At 39.5% G+C, this 19,709-nt stretch overlaps 1 protein-coding gene across 1 annotated transcript in view; it reads left to right on the forward strand.

Annotated features, from left to right (window-relative positions):
- Nucleotides 1-19,709, forward strand: part of THSD7B (thrombospondin type 1 domain containing 7B) — a 744,220-nt gene that overhangs the window by 481,094 nt on the left and 243,417 nt on the right. Inside the window, 1 exon segment of the mRNA XM_030327713.1 lies at nucleotides 19,320-19,514. Coding sequence (XP_030183573.1) covers nucleotides 19,320-19,514 — 195 coding nt within the window.

The raw sequence follows: 19,709 nt of genomic DNA on the forward strand, positions 1-19,709 counted from the left end.
ATGTATTCATTATATTTGCTACTCGTATTGGGAACCCTGACCACAAAAAGACTGCTATCCCATAATTTTCAGAATTCTCAATCATATTTAAGTAAAGTAGTCTTAGAACTCTGCTTGGAATTTCTCAAACCAGTCTTATTTTGATATATATTTGCTAAATCTTCTCGGTTTCTTTAATAATGGTTCATTTTTTTTTCCCAAGTAAACAGACTACTGACAGATTGGAATGTTAGTAGTACCTCAGTGTGTTAAAGCCAAGTCTTTTAAGAATATTTTACCATTTTCCCAGCTAGGCCCGTGCTTTGCTTGGATCTGATTTGAGCTCATCGACTATCCCTTCCTGGTTGTTGTTGTTTTGAAACAACCTCAGACACTTGCCTTCCTTTTCCCCACAAGTTATCACAATTTGGGAGGAAGCAGATCTCTCATGGTCAGTAATGAGTCTGTCTTGGCAGATAATAAAACTGGGTTATTTGGGCTTGGGTTTGTTCATTGTTGTTGATAGTCTCTGACATTCATTTCTGGAATTATTTGCTTTAGCAAGCAGCAGCTTAGAGGAGTAGAGATGCCTTCACTACCAAAATTCATGTCTACTGCTTTGGAGTTGCATTGGACTATTTCTTTGTGACATGTGAGATCTAAGGGATATGTAAATTAAAGCTACTCTTCTAGAAATGGAGAAATAAGAATATGGAAATAAAACCTGAGATTATGTGATCTCTAAATCAGTGGTTTTTGAGAGTTGAATGTCCTAAAAGGGGCAGAATAGTTCTAAATAAGGAAAGTGAACTGAGAACTTCTAAATAACCAGCTGCCTTAGCTTTTCCACACAGCTAAGGAATAATTTCTTTCTTTTGTACTCCCTGGTGTTCCTGTAGTTCATCTCTCATTATGAGCTAATAACCACTTCATTTCATTTTTGTCATTTTGACTTCTGTTATCAACACTTTTCTCGGGGTCCAGTCCTAGTTTTTCCTTCTGGAGGTAAAAAATAAATTACATCAGGGGTGCCTGGGTGACTCAGTCAGTTAAGCATCTGACTTGGGCTCGGTCATACTCTCACAGTCCATGGGTCCAAGCCCCTCACTGGGCTCTGTGCTAATAGCTCAGAGCCTGGAGCCTGGTTCGAGTTCTGTGTTTCCCTTTCTCTCTGCCCCTCCCCTACTCACTGTCTCTCTCTCTCTCTCTCTCTCTCAAATGATAAACATTAAAAAAATAAACAAAAACAACAAAAAACATTTCTTTTTTTAAAAACTAAGAGTAAATTAAATCAGCTGTCTAATCAACCTCCATGCCAACCAGCCACTTAACATGTTAAAAGCCAAGAACTAGGTTTCCTGTGTGTATTTCGATTATTGTCACAAAATAGAAAAAAACATGCCACCTTCCGTTGTTGTTGTTGTTGTTTTGTTGTTGTTTGGAGAAAGATAAAGATGTAAGTAGAGTATCTAGAGTAATGAAATATGAAATTAAACTCCATTTTAGTTTGTTGGCAAAAGAAGACAAATTGGAAAGGCTTTGCCTATAAAGAATGTATTTATGAAACATAATCTACTATATTATGTATTTGACTTAATATACTATTTTATATACCTGGGAATATTTTAAATATTTTCGTCTGTTTTACTCCTTCAATCCCTGTAAGTTTTATCAAATGTATAGATTTTCAATTTGAAGGATCAAATAGTTCTTCAACAGAAATAAAAAAACAAATAATTCTACAAGGTTTTCTCCTTGCCTCCATTTGCCTCAACTACTTTCAACTATTTTAGCTGATTATGCTGTTTTAAAATCATGTCTCTAACTATGTTTGGTTTGTGGCATCTTTTATTTTCAGCTTTAAGCATTAACCATTGTCTTCCCAGTATGATTAATAGGGACTTAGCTCTCTTGTATTATCCTGCCCTCGCTATGCTGATACACTTCCTATTTTCTCCATATGATTATCATGTAGTTTTATGAGATCAATGTATTCAGTGTTTATATTAGTATGATTATATAAGTATTTTCTAAAGTCTTACTGTATGTAAGTACACTATGATAATCATACATTTCTTGAAACATTTTATTATCCATAGAGTTCCTAATTCTCTCAGTTTTTTCCTTCCCTTTGTTTTTCATCTTGAAAGATCTAAAGGATACATAAATTAAAGCTACTCTTCTGGAAATGGAGAAATAAAAACACAGAAATAAAACCTGAGATTATGTGATCTCTAAATCAGTGATCTTTAAGGTTTGAATGTCCTAAAAGAGGCACAATAGTTGTTGTTGTTGTTGTTTTAATTTATTTTTGAAAGAGACAGAGTGTGAGTGGGGGAGGGGCAGAGAGCAATCGAGACACAATCAGGGGCAGGCTCCAGGCTCTGAGCTGTCAGCACAGATCCTGATGTGGGGCTTGAACCCACAAACTGTGAGATCATGACCTGAGCTAAAGTCGGACACTTAACCGACTGAGCAACCCAGGCACCCCCACAATAGTTCTAAATAAGGAAAGTGAACTGAGAACTTCTAAGTAACCAGTTAGTTACCTTTGCCTTCCACACAGCTCAGGAATTGAAAAACTCCCAAACTCTCCACTGATTGAGTAAATATTTTCTCAAGATAATCAGATCATATTTCAGACAAACTTTAATGGATTTTTCTGGCCTATTCAATCAATTTTTTTCATTCAACCCCATTTCTAGAGATTCTGTGTTGCAAGTCAGTTCACTTTTGGCTTTTTGTAGTTTCCACCTTTGAATTTAACATTTCCCTAAATTCATTCAATCCTTTGCCTCTTGCCCACTGATTTATGGCTTCCAAAATCATGACACCATTTTGTTCCTTCTTATTCTCTTAATGTGCTAGGGACTCACAAAGTTTACTGAAGTTTTACAAGGAAGTAGAAGTATAATCATGTTTCCTCTCTGCCATCTTTACCTGAAAGTCTAACTAATTTATATGTGTTATATAAAATGCCTTACTGAGGCACCTGGGTGGCTCAGTTGGTTAAGCGTCCCAACTTTGGCTCAGGTCATAATCTCATGGTTCATGAGTTCAAGCGCTGTGTCAGGCTCTGTGCTGACAGCTCAGAGCCTAGAGACTGCTTTGGATTCTGTGTCTCCCTCTCTCTCCTCCCCACCCCCTCTCAAAAATAAATAAACATTAAAAACAAGTCTTATAAAAAAATAAAATGCCTTCCTGAGTGAAGTATGGATTTATTTTTATCAGAATTGTAGAATTTTAGCAATGGTGTGCTAGTGTGCTATATGTATTTAACAACACATCATCAAATGAAATAAAAACAGTTACACATAAACGCTTGCTTTAGGACCAGCTATCTATACTAATCTTGCAAGTTCTTGATAAAAGCCTGGATTACAATACATTTGAGAATGTTCTGTCCTGCCTGTACGTATAATGTCATCATGTAATATTAGAGCTGGAAGGCAGATCAACCTGGTCCATCTCCATCATTATGCATATAAATACATTTGATTTTTAATGAGCTGAACCCAGAGTGGGTCATGCGTCTCTCACAGGAAAAGCCAGAGTCAGACTCAGTCTCCTGACTGACCCTGTTCCATCTTCAGATTGTGTTTGGGTCCTGGTCATTGGTGTAGAATTATGGCTAAAACACAAGTTCCACTTGGGCGCTATGAAGACTTGAAGGAAATGTGTGAAACAATGTATTATCAGAAGAAGTTTTGGTTATAGGCACCAATTAGCCTTAGTAATTTGAATCGTGCAGATGCCAGTACTAGCTCAAAGTAGTTAAATGTATGAACTGGATATTATTAGTCACACAAAGGTTTATTATTTCCTAGTGCTTAAAGGCAAAAATAGATCAAGTTCCTATCTTATAACCAGTAAGACACTAGAAGGCAGCTTTACTCTTAACTCAGCCAACTTTAGCAGGTAAAAAAAAAAAAATGCGCATAAGAAATCAGAGGTCACTTGATTTGGGGGTATATATCACTTCAAACAAATTCAATTTCATATAAAAGCATGCATTGTTTACTTTGAAAAATGAATCTTTGAGGTTAAATACCATTATTCTGGATGGAAAACCTTTTGATAGCACACTCTTCTGTTGCATTAAAGTAGATTCATTTCCTTCATATTTACTGCATACACCTTTTCATGAATCCATCTACATATTGAATGAAGTGAGTTGTTCTTCATTAAAACGTCTTGTGAGAGAAGCTAAGTTGTATGACTAGCGAATATATATAGTGCATAAGAACTACAATATGATCCCTGAATCCACCATTACTCAGACTTTTATTATAGGATTTTATTAAGTTTGAGACTCTGGAACTGAATTAAAGTGTAACAAATTTGTTTTTCATAAAGGATGCAGCAAATGCATGGTCTCCAGAGGGACCGAAGACAAAATGGGGATTGAATAAACATAATTTCAGCAGCATCCTGGCAGAGTGTACAGAGGAAGAGACCCAACAAAATGAAAATAAATGTCTTTTCCACATGGCGTCAGCTTTGTATATAACAGACAATTGATTATAATGGTAGTGATTACGATCCCATGTAAAGCATTAGTACTCATAGTGATCTACAAAGAGTAAATCATTTGTAGAAAAAGAAATTTCCTTTGAACATGTTTTAAGTAGATCCACAAGACAATGTGGGATACTTTGGCAAGGGGTGGGGGGAATACATGTGGATATTGTGCTGATTTACTGTTTCTCTGTAGCAGCGAGATAATTAATACCCTGGGTCTTTGCAGTTGTTTTTCAATAGAGAACTCAAAATTACTTCTTAATTTGGAGTTTCACATCTCATTTGTTACTTAGTTACTGTTACTAGAATGATTATGTGATGCAAAGTTTAGCGTCCTGATAAATGATACAGCACTCATTATCAAGATAGCTTATTTCATGGCAGATACGTATAGTTAAAGTTTCCGTTTTATATAGGCGTTTAAGAATCTTAGCTTTTGGGGCGCCTGGGTGGCGCAGTCGGTTAAGCGTCCGATTTCAGCCAGGTCACGATCTCGCGGTCCGTGAGTTCGAGCCCCGCGTCGGGCTCTGGGCTGATGGCTCAGAGCCTGGAGCCTGTTTCCGGTTCTGTGTCTCCCTCTCTCTCTGCCCCTCCCCCGTTCATGCTCTGTCTCTCTCTGTCCCAAAAATAAATAAACGTTGAAAAAAAAAAAAAAAAAGAATCTTAGCTTTTGTACTCCAAGAGGAAGGTTTTGTTTTGTTTTTTTTTGGGGGGGGGGGTGTTTTTTTTTTTTTATTCTGTACTTGGTGCAGTGATTCTCTGTGCCCAAGTCTTCCCTGTGCCTTTATATGAAGTGCAGCGGGTAACTGAATCACCATCCATCTGTCAAGCCCAGAGCAACTGTTAAAAAAATACCCAGCCCATTTTTTCTCCTGATTTGGAAGTTGGTTGCACAACAGCTGTTTGCAGAGTTACAGGTGAAACTTATGTAAATACTGCCATAGTCCTTTAAAAATGGAATAAATCACCTTCTACATGCAGTGTATGAATTAGCATATTTATTCTTTCAAAGCTTCCAAATATACATTCCCCTTGTATGTGTACATAAAATAGGGGCTGGAGGAGTATAAAGCTTCTAGCATATTGCATAGTTATAGGCAATATTCTGTAGAATGAAGTGTTTATGAATTTTTTTCCAAATATATAAAAGAAACGTCAAGAAACTCATATGATTTGAATTGAGGACTTCATTCTGCATAAGACACAGAATTTAAATGTGGGAGATATTTCTGAAGGAATCTAATCTGAACGCTTTTTAGTGGCAGTGAGAAAAATGACTTGGAAATACGAGAAAGCATCTCATCATTAGTTTACACCTCTAATGAGGCAATGATGGAGAAAGAAGGAGAGAAAAATAATTTATAAGAAGATTTATATTTCTTACCCTGACAGTTTTTAAAACATGGTAAGAATTTAGCTCTAACCACCATGAAATGCTTTTGTATTCTAAATACATTTACATACAGGTGGTTCATAGATATTCTATATATTGTTGATTCCCCACACACATTAGAAGTTGAGTATTCTGTGTAGATTATAAGCCCTCTTAGGGCAGAAATTCTGTCTTATATTACTGTAATGTCTCACAGTTCAACTGATCATATTCTCTCAATAGCATTCTATAGAATTCTAATTTGGTAAGTATGGCACCACAGAAAGTCTAGACAATTGTAGTTTGTTTTTTGTTTTACTTAATGGAGGAAAAAATTTTAAAAATGAAACTTTGCAGGTCAGAAAAAATATGAAAAGAACTGTATTTTTAAAACTTTTTTGTGTTTATTTTTGAGAGGGAGAGAGAGTGTGAGTAGGGGAGGGACAGAGAGAGAGGGAGACACAGAATCTGAAACAGGCTCCAGGCTCTGAACTGTCAGCACAGACAGAGCTCAATGCAGGGCTCAAACCCATCAACCATGAGATCATGACCTGAGCTGAAGTTGGACGCTTAACCAACTGAGCTACCCAGGCGCCCTGCAAAGAACTGTATTAATGATAAAATCCTAATTCATTACTCATGGGAACATCTTCGTTTATAAAAGTTAATGTAAATGGTTTCGAGCCTAACTTCTGGGAGAATAATTTCTTTGGTAGCTGGTAAATGCTTATGATTCCCAGGATTTCTAGAAATGCAGCATCTGCCTGACATGAATTTGTGACATGACTTTTGAGCTTTTTCTTAAGAATTATATTTATAATTTATATTTGTTCAAGATTCAGAATATTTACATTATACATTTTTACAGCAGCTTTGAGATACAATTTACTCTCCAATGTATGTGTATAGGTTGGTAGTTTTTAGTATATTCACAGAGTTGTGCAACCATCATGATAATCTAATTCCAGAAGATTTTCATCACCCCCAAAAGAAACACTATCCCATTAGCAGTCATTCCCCATTGAATTATTTTTAATGGAAGAAAGTCAAGTGAGATAAATGGAACTACTCTAAGGTGTTATAAAATCAGGGAGAGAATCTCTGACGTGTAACAAGGTTGGATGCAGTGATGGCTCCTTCATATTCGCTGTCATGACCTAGAGTGATTGCTGTCAGTGTCTTGTGAAGTGTGATGATTTATATGCATTTATAATGGTTTTCTTCAATACAGGTTTTAATATCTCTGTAGGAGGAAGGACTCACAGAAGCATTCTAAATGGAAAGAGTGGCTGAGAACTTTGGAAGCTGTTTGCATAGCGTGTCCTCCCTTTCTGTTGAGAGTGTATGTTTTTTTCGGTCTAGTTTAGGGAAGGAAGTAGCTGGAGATTAAAAGACTTGTCTGGCAGCTTTGTTAACAAATGAGCTACTCTTTGTAGCTGTTTATTTTGGGTGGTTTCACTGTGGCTGATTGGAAATCATTGGGGAACTAAAGATATTCCAAGACCACTTGTGTTCATACAAATGGGCTCTATGGTATCCTAGAGAGACAATTTTATGCTTTTCCTTCTTGGATTTAGGATTTCCACTGGTTACTTCTCCACTCTAGTGTAGGAGGATATGCTCACTCTACTTACCTGGAACCCCCTGATTTCTTGATTTTGCCAAGTGGTCAACACGAACCTTCTGTGCTCCCACTTCCACCACACATTCCCACGGGCCCACAGCTGAGGTAAACTGACCCCTAATCCCAGCATTCCCTTCGGGAATTTGCCACAGTCATCGGCAGCCAGAGTTTAAGATCTCACTGCTTTCTCCTCTGTGGCCCTCATGTGTATTAGCCATTTTTAAATATAATTGATGCATTGTTTGTAATTTTACTTTGTTCTCTTTTTTTCCATAAATGTTTACTTTTGTCAGTTTTACTTAGGGGGGAAAAAGCCCCGTAAGTCAAGAGCCCTAACCGTGTGCATTTCTTTGGTTAGCTGTGAACACAGAGAGCTCCAGGGCTTAACAGAGGCCCTGGAATAAAGTAAATGGGCATTTTTTAACTGCACATTTTCTGATCTTGTATTAGAACCTAAATAAAGTGCTTCAAGGTTACCTAGGGACTAAGTATACATTATGAGCTCACTAAGTATTTCTTATTTATTTAAAAATGCTTTTTCTCTGAGAAGGCAACAATAATTGGGGAGTATGTTTCCAACATGCAAAATGAGTTGTATCTTTCCATAAGCAAGTTTATAATTGGGCTCCTGCAGCCACACAGCTTCGCATATGGTACTTATGAGTCAATTAAAGCACCCTAACAAGCAATTATGGGTTTATTGTTTAATTCAATTTCCACAATTCATGCTGTTCCACTCAAAAGTTGCATATATGTCAGTCAGCATGTAATCATAAGCACACACTTTATTCAAACTCTAGTTTTGAAGAATGAGACCTTCAAATACTGTGGTCCCACATGCTGTGCTCTGCACAGGGAGAGAGAAAATACAAGGGAAAAACAAATGCATTTGGGGCATGGCAAGAACTGGCTTTTACTTCCAAATTGACTCATTTGGATATAGGCAAGTGAACATAAATTCTCCACTGACTTTTGATTGTCACAGAAATGCTATTGCTAGGATAGCCACTGAGTGAATTTAGAGTATGTGGAATGGTTGGTTGGTTCAGCTCAGGTGATTTAAATCCAAAGGGGAAGGGCCTGGGTTTGATCCTTGTGTGGAGGAGTTGGCTTGGTCATGTCAGGGTAACCCCGATATCTGTGCCTAGGAAATGCCAATGCTAACTGGCCACCTTTCCTGTTCTTCCTCATACTACCAGGGCTCCTGGCCCTCCCCCACACCAGGGCTGGCCATGTTGGGAGAGGATCAGAGCAGTCTGTGTCCACTGCAGCCGGAGTAACAGCATAGACAACATGGGAAGACTATTTCGTACAGCATACAAATGACAGTATTGATGTGCTTCCTAACCCTGGCCAGCTCTTGGCTCTTGAGCATGGAATGGGATGTGGGAGTGGCTCAGGACTGCCCTCGCTCATGCTGGACACTTCAGAGCATGTCCCCTTAGTAGAGACAACAAGACATGCTTGCTGTGAAAGAGAGCATACAGTGGGTCTTCTTTTTTGAGATATGGAAGTCTCTATTACCTCTAGCTATTCTCACTCCCTTCTCAATTCGAGTATTTCTCTGAAGAGATTTTCCTTCACTCATTCATGAAGCCAACAATTGAAGCATAAAAAATGGATGGGGGGAAGTAGCTTTGCATTTTGCCTGGCTCAGACTGACCCAGGTGCTGGTATTCGGCAGAATAATATAGTATAGAATACTATATTCTGCTGGTATTCACCAGAATAATATAGTATAGAATACTATATTAAATACTTGTATTTAATATAGATGTACATTCTTTTTTTTTTTTTTTTTTAAGTAGTCTCCACACCCAATATGGGGCCTGAAGTCATTCATGACCCTGAGATCAAGAGGCACATGATCTACCAACTGAGCCAGCCAGGCACCGCTAGATTCTTAATTATGCTTGATCTTGAATAAGAAAGAAGTCCACTTGCCTCTTTTCTCTAAGGATACCCCAAGCAGTGTATGGGAAGAGTAATTCTAAAGGTAGCCTGACTCTCAAAGCAAATAAATATTAAAAAGGTCGGGGTTGGGGGGAGGCACCTGGGTGGCTCAGTAGGTTAAGTATCTGATTCTTGATTTTGGCTCAGGTCATGACTTTATGGTTCATGAGGCTGAGCCCTGCATCAGGCTCTGCCTTGACAGTGTGGAGCCTGCTTGGGAACTCTCGGTCTCCTTTGTTGTCTGCCCATCTCATGCAGATGAACTCTCTCTCTCTCTCTCTCTCTCTGTCTCTTAAAATAAATAAGTAAACATTTAAAAAATTAATAAATGTTGCCTGGATGACTAAGGAAAGCCATGCCAGATAATTACAAAAAGAAAAAAAAAGAATTAAAATAGTTGTGAGAACATGGAATGGGAAAATCGTGGTAAGTCTGTCAAATCTGTGTTCCTTATTAGTGGGAACACATGAGGTAGGCCTGGTTCTTATTCTAATGAATGAGGCAATACCTCAGAGCTAGGAAGAAACACCTCTCCTCTATGTTGGAGGCTGAATAATAGTCCCCCAAAGTGGCAAGGTCTAATCTCTGGAAGCTGTGAAGGTCTTATGAGGCAAAAGGGATTTTGCAGATGTGATCAAGTTAAGGATCCTCAGGTGGGGATTATCCCAGGTTAATCCAGGAGGGTTAATCCCCAGGAGGATCCAATGTAATCATGGCTGCCTTTATAAGGTAGCAGGAGGACTCAACAACGTGATGAGGAGATAGTGGGGTGGCGTTGTGGAGGTGTGCTGCTGATACTCTGTGGGCCTGGCAGTGAAGGATGTAGGTGGCCTCTAGACGTCTCAAAGGGTGAGATACTTGATTCTCTCTCGCCTCCAGAAAGAACCAGTCCCCATGGCTTCTTGATTTTAGCTTCCAGAAAATGATGCCGAACTTCTGACTCCCAGAATTTGTAAGTAAACAAATTTTGTTCTTTTTGTGGCTAAATTTGTGGTAATCTGTTACAGTGGCAACAGGAAAACAATCCCCTGGAAATAAATTAGCATTTAAAAAAATGGGGCATTTCTGAAACTAAAGGAAAGTGTTGGGCTTCCCAACAGAGTGCTTCTGTGCCCCTGCCTCTTACTCCACAGTGGCTTCAAAGAACCCATCTCTGTCTTTAGTGGCACCTCAATGTGTGTCAGTCACTTGTTGGGAGACCTGTGCATACACAAGCCAGACCCAGGCTCACGAGTCCTGGGCCTCCCCACCTAGTGGTGAAGCGTGTGTATGGCAGGCTTCGTATTTTTTAGGTGCTTCTTAATTTATACACTTAATCTAATCAGATTTCTCTCTGCAGCCTGTCTGTCATTAAGGCTTTAGGAAAAAGGACAGGGTAAAGGCCACCTCAGATGGAATATGGATGCAAATGCAGGAGAAGTGTCTGTCAGACAAGAAGAATAAAAGTTTTCCTCTTGCTGACAGAGTGGGTCCTGGGGAAGAAACACTAAGAACCTGGGGAAAGGGGAAGTGGAGCTGAATGAATGTCCGTGCTGGTTTCTCTGACTCGGGGCTGATGTTGTCAGGGTAGAGGGCTTGGCTAATGAAAGGGAAGGAAGCTGAAGAGTTTGTGCTCCATGTTCTGTTTGGAACTCTGGGAAGAGGTGACCTATAGGGGCCCCACTCCATAAGGAGGGCCTTAGTGGCTCCCCAGATGTTCTCAGAGTTTCTTCTGCTGTGGAGTTTCCAGAAGTTCCTGCCTGCCCCAGGGAGGGTGAGGTGGCTGCTGGTGCTGTCTGGCAGGCATAACAGAAGAATCTGCTCTGGGTTCCCCAGGGCACGGATCACATGGCCCCAGCAGGTACCAGGACAGGCTAGGCCTCCTCAGCTAGAGGAATATTGTCCCTGAACAGGCTGAGAGGGAATCACCATGAGGTTTTGCGCTTGAGAAGAGACTCCAACAGTGAATGACACCAAGGTCAGCAGTCATCAAGTGGACAAGGGCCGCTGCAGGTGTTGGAAGAGTCCCAGAGAGCTTCTGAAGGATCTTCTTGGCAATCCAAGACCCTTGCTGGGTTCCATACCCCGATGTCAAAAGGGGAAGTGGCTGAAAGAGGAAGACTGAAAAGAATCTACCTTAAAAGAGTTATTATAAATAGGAAGGACACTAATTAAAAGAGCCCAAACTGAGATTGCTTTAATTGGGCGTTTGTACTTTTCCTGATTACCTACCAACAAGGGAGCTTTTAAGGACAATTACATCAGTCTATCAAAATAATTGGAAGGGAATGCAGTTTTGCCCTTAGACTCAGCAAGAGGTGGTCTCCTCTAACTCCTGTGTGTTTGAGGGCTCTTCTCTGGCCTTCTTCCAGCTTCCTTCCCACTCATGCAGAAGGAGCACCCCCCCAAGCCAGCTTCCCTAACCACCCCCTATCTAAACTCTGTCTAGTCCTTAGAACCCTAGAATTTCCTGCCCATATGGCCCGAAGCAAGCTTCAAGGACAAAAGAGGCCTCTTGTGAGTCTGACCTGAGGAAAGCTGTGTCTAGCTACGTGTATATTCTAGACCTGAGGGTGGGTCACAGGCAGCTGACTTGTGAATGGAGTTTTGCAGGACTGACAACAGTCCCATTCCCAAGTGCAAGAAGGTTGCTCCTGGGGTAGAATTCAACTGGGAATGAGAAGGGAAGAAAGGGGGCTAAGGTGTGGGACTGGATGCAGGCACATTCCAGACTGAAACTTGAAGTCCTCCCAGAATTTTTATTGTAACCTAGCTAAGTCCTTCTGAAAGCAAATACGTTAAGGTAGCAGAATAGAATAAATCGATGACACATTTGTTAATGTTAATTTAATTCCTTAGACTTGTGGTTTATGACATCCTCTTACATTTTCACACCAGACCCCATACATGCTATGGGCAGCCTGGCATGTCATTAGGTTGGTAACTTCCCAGATACAGACCTTGTAATTCTATGCATGATGGATCTTCTCAAAGATAGGGAAGTAGAGTCCTGGGAGTGTGCTTAGCAAGGAAAGGAAGCCAGCCCACCATAGTGCTGGCTCTCGGCACAGGCCTGTGGTATGTCAAGCCCCTGGCTTGGCCCAAGTTGTTTTTACTGGATATATCTTACTCCGCTTACCTGTGTCAGTCCTTCCAGAAAGCTGCTCTGCCCAGTGCCAGAGGCCCCAGGGCTATGCTTTTGCAGGGCCCTGAGGGTAGTGACCTTTTATTTCTACATTTCTTCCATCTGAGTACCCCCAGCCACAGTGCAGGGCCTGACATAGAGAACATGCTGGTTGTTCTGATCAGCTGTTGTCCATCGTTTTTGCTCCATGACCTGCATGTAAATAGAGCTTTGCACTCGAAGCTTCTCAGGGTTGCAGGACAGCAAGCTCATAGAGCCCCTCTGGTTTTCTAGCATGTCATTCCTGTTTCCTGGAAATCATGGCCTCTTGAAAGAAACTCTTCTTAACCTTTCTTGTCAACTGTTACAATTGGACTCTAGTCCAGAGCAGTGTCGATCAAGTAATGTGGTTGTCCTTGGTGAAGGTGAGGAGTGTAAACAGACAGGAAGTAGCAATCTCCATCACACACTTAGTCTTCCCAGGCAGGACATCATCCTTTCTTACAAGGACAGCAACCCCTGCCCTCCTCATAACATAATTGAGAAGAACACCATTTTAGCACAGCATGTCTGAATACCTGAATCTAGAGGTGACAGGGGGCAGAAAGCCTAACTGTTTAGTAATAGTTAATAATCTGATGATTTGAGTCCTCATGGAAGCCTGAGAAGGCTGCCTAAACCTCCCACATTGAACAGCAGGTAGTTCTTTAAAAATTAACTCAGACACACTGAGAATTCATAGAGGACCTTGCTTTGTATCTTCTGCTGAATAATCAGATAAATTTACACTTTGAGTCAGGGCATTCCTTTCATTGCTGCTAAAATCAAAAAGAGTGAGGTAACAGGGGAAAGCTATTAGTAACTCTGGTCTTCTTTTTGTGATTTTTGTTTATTTTTTTCTTCCAAGTCTCAGCTTGTCTCGTAATTATGAGAAAGGTGAAGAAACTGAACTCCGTTCTATGTGTGTTAGCTACTGTGAATGGGAAAATACAACCTTGGGTTTTACAAAGATTTCTGGAGAGTTCCAGTTCACCCCTGCCCTACCCATTTACCAGGTGACTGTTGTATGAGAGCGCTTATCTGAGTGGCTCGGCTCAAACACCTGCTTCTCCATTATTCCTTAAGAATACTCAGCTGTCCCAGACAGCTAGTCTGACAACTTTCTGTTAAGGTTACCAAAGCTTAAGGTAGCTACATTTCCACCAGTGCCCAGTAACGAGATTGTTCTGCAGCTATTGGAGCTAATTCTACCCAAGAGTACAATTTTCCTCCAGCAAAGACAACAATATTCCAAGTTTAATAAAGGATTATCATTGAACATTGAATTGCCATCCCTTAAACAATTCAGTTCAGGTAGAAATGCATGACAGGAAGAGTCGGTAGTAAATGTCTCTCCCTTTCCTCATAGACTTGGCCTACTAGTGTAGTAGAGTACTTTAACTACTTAAAAACACCAAAAGGGAAATATTTGCTCTAGATTGTGGCCTGCAAGTGACTTGCTATGATCCAAAGGACCCAGGACTCAGAGTTAAACTAAATAGCAGATGTCTGACAGGTAAATTCTCCCTAATGGCTTATTTTCAGCCTGCCTATTGTGCATCCTTTCTATTTAGGACTAAAGTACCTACTTTTCCTTTCTATATCAAGTTTCCTCACTGGTTATCTCCATTAGGGAGACTACAACATTGTACTGTGGACTCTTGTCACTGCCACTATTGTAGCCTCCCAGAGGCCAGATTATTTTTATGTACATGTATATGTATGTGTAAACACAATGATTTCATAATTGTTTATAGTTACTTATTGTGACTGGATGGATGGTTGGATGAGTGAATGGACCAAGTTTAGTAAGATAAACAGGGAACAAAATGTCGGTAATAAAGATCCAGGTGTATAAGCAAAGTCTGATGTTAAGACCACTGTATAAGTAGAGAAAATGACTTTAAGATGTAGTCCTGATTTTAGGGGATGAACAATTTTTTCTGGCCTTATCTCCTCTCTTGATCAGAAATGAAGCGTTAATGGTTCTAATGGTCAGAAAAGTTTGATAAATGCCCCTAAATATTAGATGTTAAAAATTCAGCTTTAGCATACAGTGGCATGGCACGTGTCTATGCTGGATAGGACCACCTCGGTGAGTGAGGTAAAAAGTTGCTAATGTGGGCAGCACTCTTCTGTGCAAATGTTCACTGTCCTCTCATGAAATTTTTAAGAGTTAAGGATTTTGATCTTAGTGCTTCTGGAAGGAATTCCCAACGGGCCTTGGATTTGTTTCTTTCTTTGTAGTTCTCTCCTCTGGTAGCTTAGACTCCTTTTTGTAAACCGTAAACCGAATACACAGAGCATCACTTGGAAGTATAACAGACAATATCCTTGGGAGAGCCATGCAATCTTGGGAAGAAGCTACTGACCTCAACAGTATAATTCAAAGGAGACTCCAGTTACACTTCTTAGGAGTCAAGACTAATTGGTGGGATTTGGAGAATTTTTCCTGAACCAAGACAAGTGATAGTAGATTCTTCTTTCCTGATGCTTGTTAGGTTTTTATTTCCAGTAGACTTCATTATAAAATTAGGTCAGTCTCCAGTTGAATGTGCCAAGTGCTTCAGTACTGTGCTAAGTACCTCATCTGCATCAATTTATTTCATGGTGTAGGCATTCTCCTTCTCATTGTATGGGTGAGTTAATTGAGTCTTCAGAGAGTTGACATAACTTTCCCAAGGTAACAAACAACAGCAACAAAATAGTCACTCTTAGTTCTGTTGACACCAGGGTGTATAATTTTATCAGTACACTTTGCTATGTCAGTAGTATTTCTTTTTTTTTTTTAATTTATTTTTGTAACGTTTTTTATTTTATTTTTGAGAGAGACAGAGACCGAGTACGAGCTGGGGAGGGGCACAGAGAGAGGGAGACACAGAATCTGAAGCAGGCTCCAGACTCTGAGTTGTCAGCACAGAGCCCAATACAGGGCTCGGACCCACAAACCGTGAGATCATGACCTAGGCTGAAGTCAGCCGCTTAACTGACTGAGCCACCCAGGCACCCCCTCAGTAGTATTTCTTAAAAGAATTTCTCTGACGTGATTAATCTACATACCTTTAATGACTAAGAACTATAGTGTAGATTTAAAGTAATTAATACATTTAAAAAATAGCTTTTCCTTAGGAGTTGGCCTAATGGAAGGAAGCTCTAAATTGGATTGTTCCAGTAGCTACTAGTGACCCTCATTTACTCTAAATATCTTCTCTTTTTGTTTCCTGGTTTTCCAGTCCTTCAGACTTGGTGCTTGATATTTCTTCAGTAATTTCCTACCCTCTAGTAAAGTATATAGTTCAGTATCCAGCCATCCAATAAATGTTTATTGAATGATTAATCTTCTACTAGAACATTCCCAAGAAGGAAATACTGATTTATGGTTTTGTGTCTAGTGATTTTTTTAGAATCTTGAGCTTGGAGAAATCTGAAAACAATAATGCCTGACTGTATGCTGATGATTGTATGATCTGTAGTGTGTCAGTTGCCACTCATCTTTGGGTCAAGAGACTGTCAGTAATAACACACAGCAGGGATCTTGAGATTAATGTGGGTGTCGTCCAACTTCATGCTACAACTGTGGATGCTTTCTTTGGCCCGTAGAACTCCCTAAAGTCTCCATTAGATGACTCAAATACGCCTATTTGTATGGGAGCAATGGAACTGATTTGTTCTACCTAACCTAATTAAAATGTAGTGAATATGTTTATGTCATATTTGACATATTGTTTGACTAATGGGGATTTGAAGTTTAGTGCCAGAATCCTGTGAGATTCAATCATGGTTTTCTCCTTCATCCCTCAGATTTTTAGAATGACCAAGGAAGAAGTGAGGCCAAGGAGAATGATAGTGTGTGCATGTATACCTGTGAGAACTATCAGCCTGCTTGACATAAAATAAATTAAAAATTGCTCTAATTTTTTTAAAAACTTAAAATTAAAAAAATACAAAGGTATTATAATTGATAGCATTTATTGAACCCTTAGTGTACAAGAGATACTGTTTCAAGATTTCTCACAACTCTTTGTTATAGGTATCTTATCATTCTAAAGATAGAGAGTCTAAGCACAGAGACTAAATAACTCAGTTCAAGATGTTTGGAATTGGAATTTGCATTCATACCATTTGACAAGAATGTCTATGGATTACATCATGCTGTAGTTATTAATTTTTAATGCTTTTTCATTAATGTAAAATAGGTCAATATAGACATTCATAAGTCTAGTATTTGCTAATGTAATTTGCAGAATTTCAAAATATCATTGAATGTTTATCATAGTTGTCAAGTTATAAACTTACGTGAAGAATTATCTTAAAAAAACTTTATCGAAAAAAAATACCTCATTTGTATATACATAGGAGTTCAGGTTTCAAATATCAATGCTTTTACAAAGTATTTAAATTTCCCCTTGATGTTGGTCAGTACATTGTTACCTTAAGGGAAACATATACCTTGGGCAGGTAAGTCACCTAAATTGACTGCAGATTAGTTATCTAAACATGCAATTCCAGTAACATTTGCCTGCACCCTCCCTAAGATAAAGTATGTTGGTGTATTCATCATTAATGACTATAATAGTCCCAACAGGCCAAACACGGGGATGTTGGCTTTTTTGTGCAGCGGATTTAGTTCCTAGGATGCAAATAAAAATCAAAACAAATTATTCAAAATCCGTGAATAACCCCACCTGCCACAGAGCAGATGCACAAATGAGGAAGTGTGTGTGCACCCATTATCATCTTATCTAATTTCTTGGTCCTAAAGCATACACTGGGTTTGGCTTTCAGTTAAAACACACACACACACACACACACACACACACACACACACACACACACACATTGAATTGTTGTCTGTGCTCAGAATAATGAAAGGAATTCAGAATATAAGAAGAATGGGCAATTAAATGGAGCCCCTATGTACACTTAGCCTGCCTTACAGAAGTTTCTATATAAAGTATTCTTAACAATATTGATCCTAAGCTGTAGTAGGTTTTTTGCTTGTAACTTGGTGGATTTCAGAGTTGTAATAAAGATGACCTAAACTATGATTTCTTTAGGATGATGAATTCAGCAAATATCCAATAACATGCACCATATTTACAGGCACGATGCCAAATGTAGGTTGTCAGTGGAAAGGCTTCATCAGAATCACCTGGGGCACTTAAAGGCAAAAATATTCCTAGATTTTTTTTTTTTTTCCCCAGAGATGTTGATGCAGTAGGTTTGAAGGCATGCCATAGAATCTGTGTCTTCTCATAAACCTCCATGGCTAGGAATCCATTTAGAAGAGTAGTTTTCACCTAGGGCAACATTTGGCAATGTCTGGAACTTGCAGTTTTCACAACCAGGAGGATGTGTGTGCTGCTGGCATCTAGTAGGTAGAGGCCAGGGATGCTGTTAAATATCTTACAGTGCACAAGAAACACAGGTCTACACAACAAAGTATCCAACCCAAAATGTCAATAGTTCCAGGGTTGCAAAACACGGGTCTAGAGAATATAGACACAACCCTAGAGGGTCCATAATTAGGGTGAATAAAAGATGCACAAAAATATCCTTTATACTTAAATGTCACTAGCTCAAAGAATCAAATACAGAATTGAGGTAAAGTATTTATGAAATTTTGCTTAAGATTATTGGTTATTTTATGGTATGACTAGAAGCATTCTCATTGAAAAATGCTGTGAATGAGACATAACTGCCATTGATAGGGTATCTGTAATGTGAATTATCTGGATAGATTACACCTATACTTGAGAAAAAAGTATTGAAAATTTTTCATTGATCCTAAAATGTTAATAAGGAAAGGTTTACTAAGAAACAACATTTTTTTTTTTTTTACTATTTTTTTTATGTTCGTTTATTTTTGAGAGAACGAGTGTGACCAGGGGAGGTGCAAAGAGAGGGACAGAGGATCTGAAGCAGGCCCCGTACTGAAAACAGAGAGCCCTATGTGGAACTCAAACTCCTGACCTGAGCCGAAGTTAGACACTTAATCAGCTGAGCCACCCACATGCCACAACACATTTAAAAAAAATTTAATGTTTTTTTATTTTTGGGACAGAGAGACAAAGCATGAGCAGGGGAGGGGCAGAGAGAGAGAGAGGGAGACACAGAATATGAAGCAGGCTCCAGGCTCTGAGCTGTATGTCAGCCCAGAGCCCAATGTGGGGCTAGGATTCACAGACTGAGATCATGACCTGAGCCGAAGTTGGATCTTAACCGACTGAGCCACCCAGGCGCCCCATTTTTTTTTTTTTTTAAATACTGGTTGTGAAGTGAAAATAGTACCACTCTTACAAGTGCCATTTAAACAAGCAAAGTAAATTAAATCTAGGAAGAATTCACATGATTTTAATGGTTTTGTCCTTTTTTGTCCTCTATTACTCTTACATACTCTTTTAGTTTTAGATCATCCCTCGAGACCAGATACAAGCTCATGTACAATAAATTACAGAAAGTTATTTTGGTTGCTGTCAATGTAACCAAATTGGATTAATAATGAAACCAATTAAATCCTCAAATACCTCCACTGGCAAGGGTAAACCTTTAATTTCCAGAGAGAAATAGGGTTAGCTATGTTAAACACACATAGTCACAGTGATAACCAAATTTGCAAACACTGGGGGGATTCTGCTATTTTGTCAAAGAACCCGCAGCAGACTGATTGAATCAAAATAATACAAACGAATCCATGTGTTGTTGTTTTGTTTTGTTTTCTTGTAAAGCGGTCTCCTGCATCTCTGATGATAACCAGTCGGCAGAAATGATGGAATGCCTCAAGCAGACAAATGGCATGCCTCCCTTTGTGCAAGAATGCACGGTCCCATGTCGAGATGACTGCACCTTCACGGTTTGGTCCAAGTTTACACCCTGTTCCACAGATTGTGAAACAACCCGAAGTCGACGGCGACAGCTCACAGGTAGGGTATGGGACAGCTCATAGGTAGGGCGTACCTTTCATTTCTTAGCTTCAGACAATGGATGTGTTTCTGAACCTGCCACAGAAGATGGAAGCTCCAGAAGGACTAGAAATGGTATCCGGTCTCTCCCTTTCCCAGCCGATTACTGACTTGATGTATCTTCTGTGCCTATGCCTGCCACGTAATATCTACTCA

Source organism: Lynx canadensis, chromosome C1 (genome assembly GCF_007474595.2).
Source record: "Lynx canadensis isolate LIC74 chromosome C1, mLynCan4.pri.v2, whole genome shotgun sequence".
Classification (NCBI taxonomy): Eukaryota; Metazoa; Chordata; class Mammalia; order Carnivora; family Felidae; genus Lynx; species Lynx canadensis.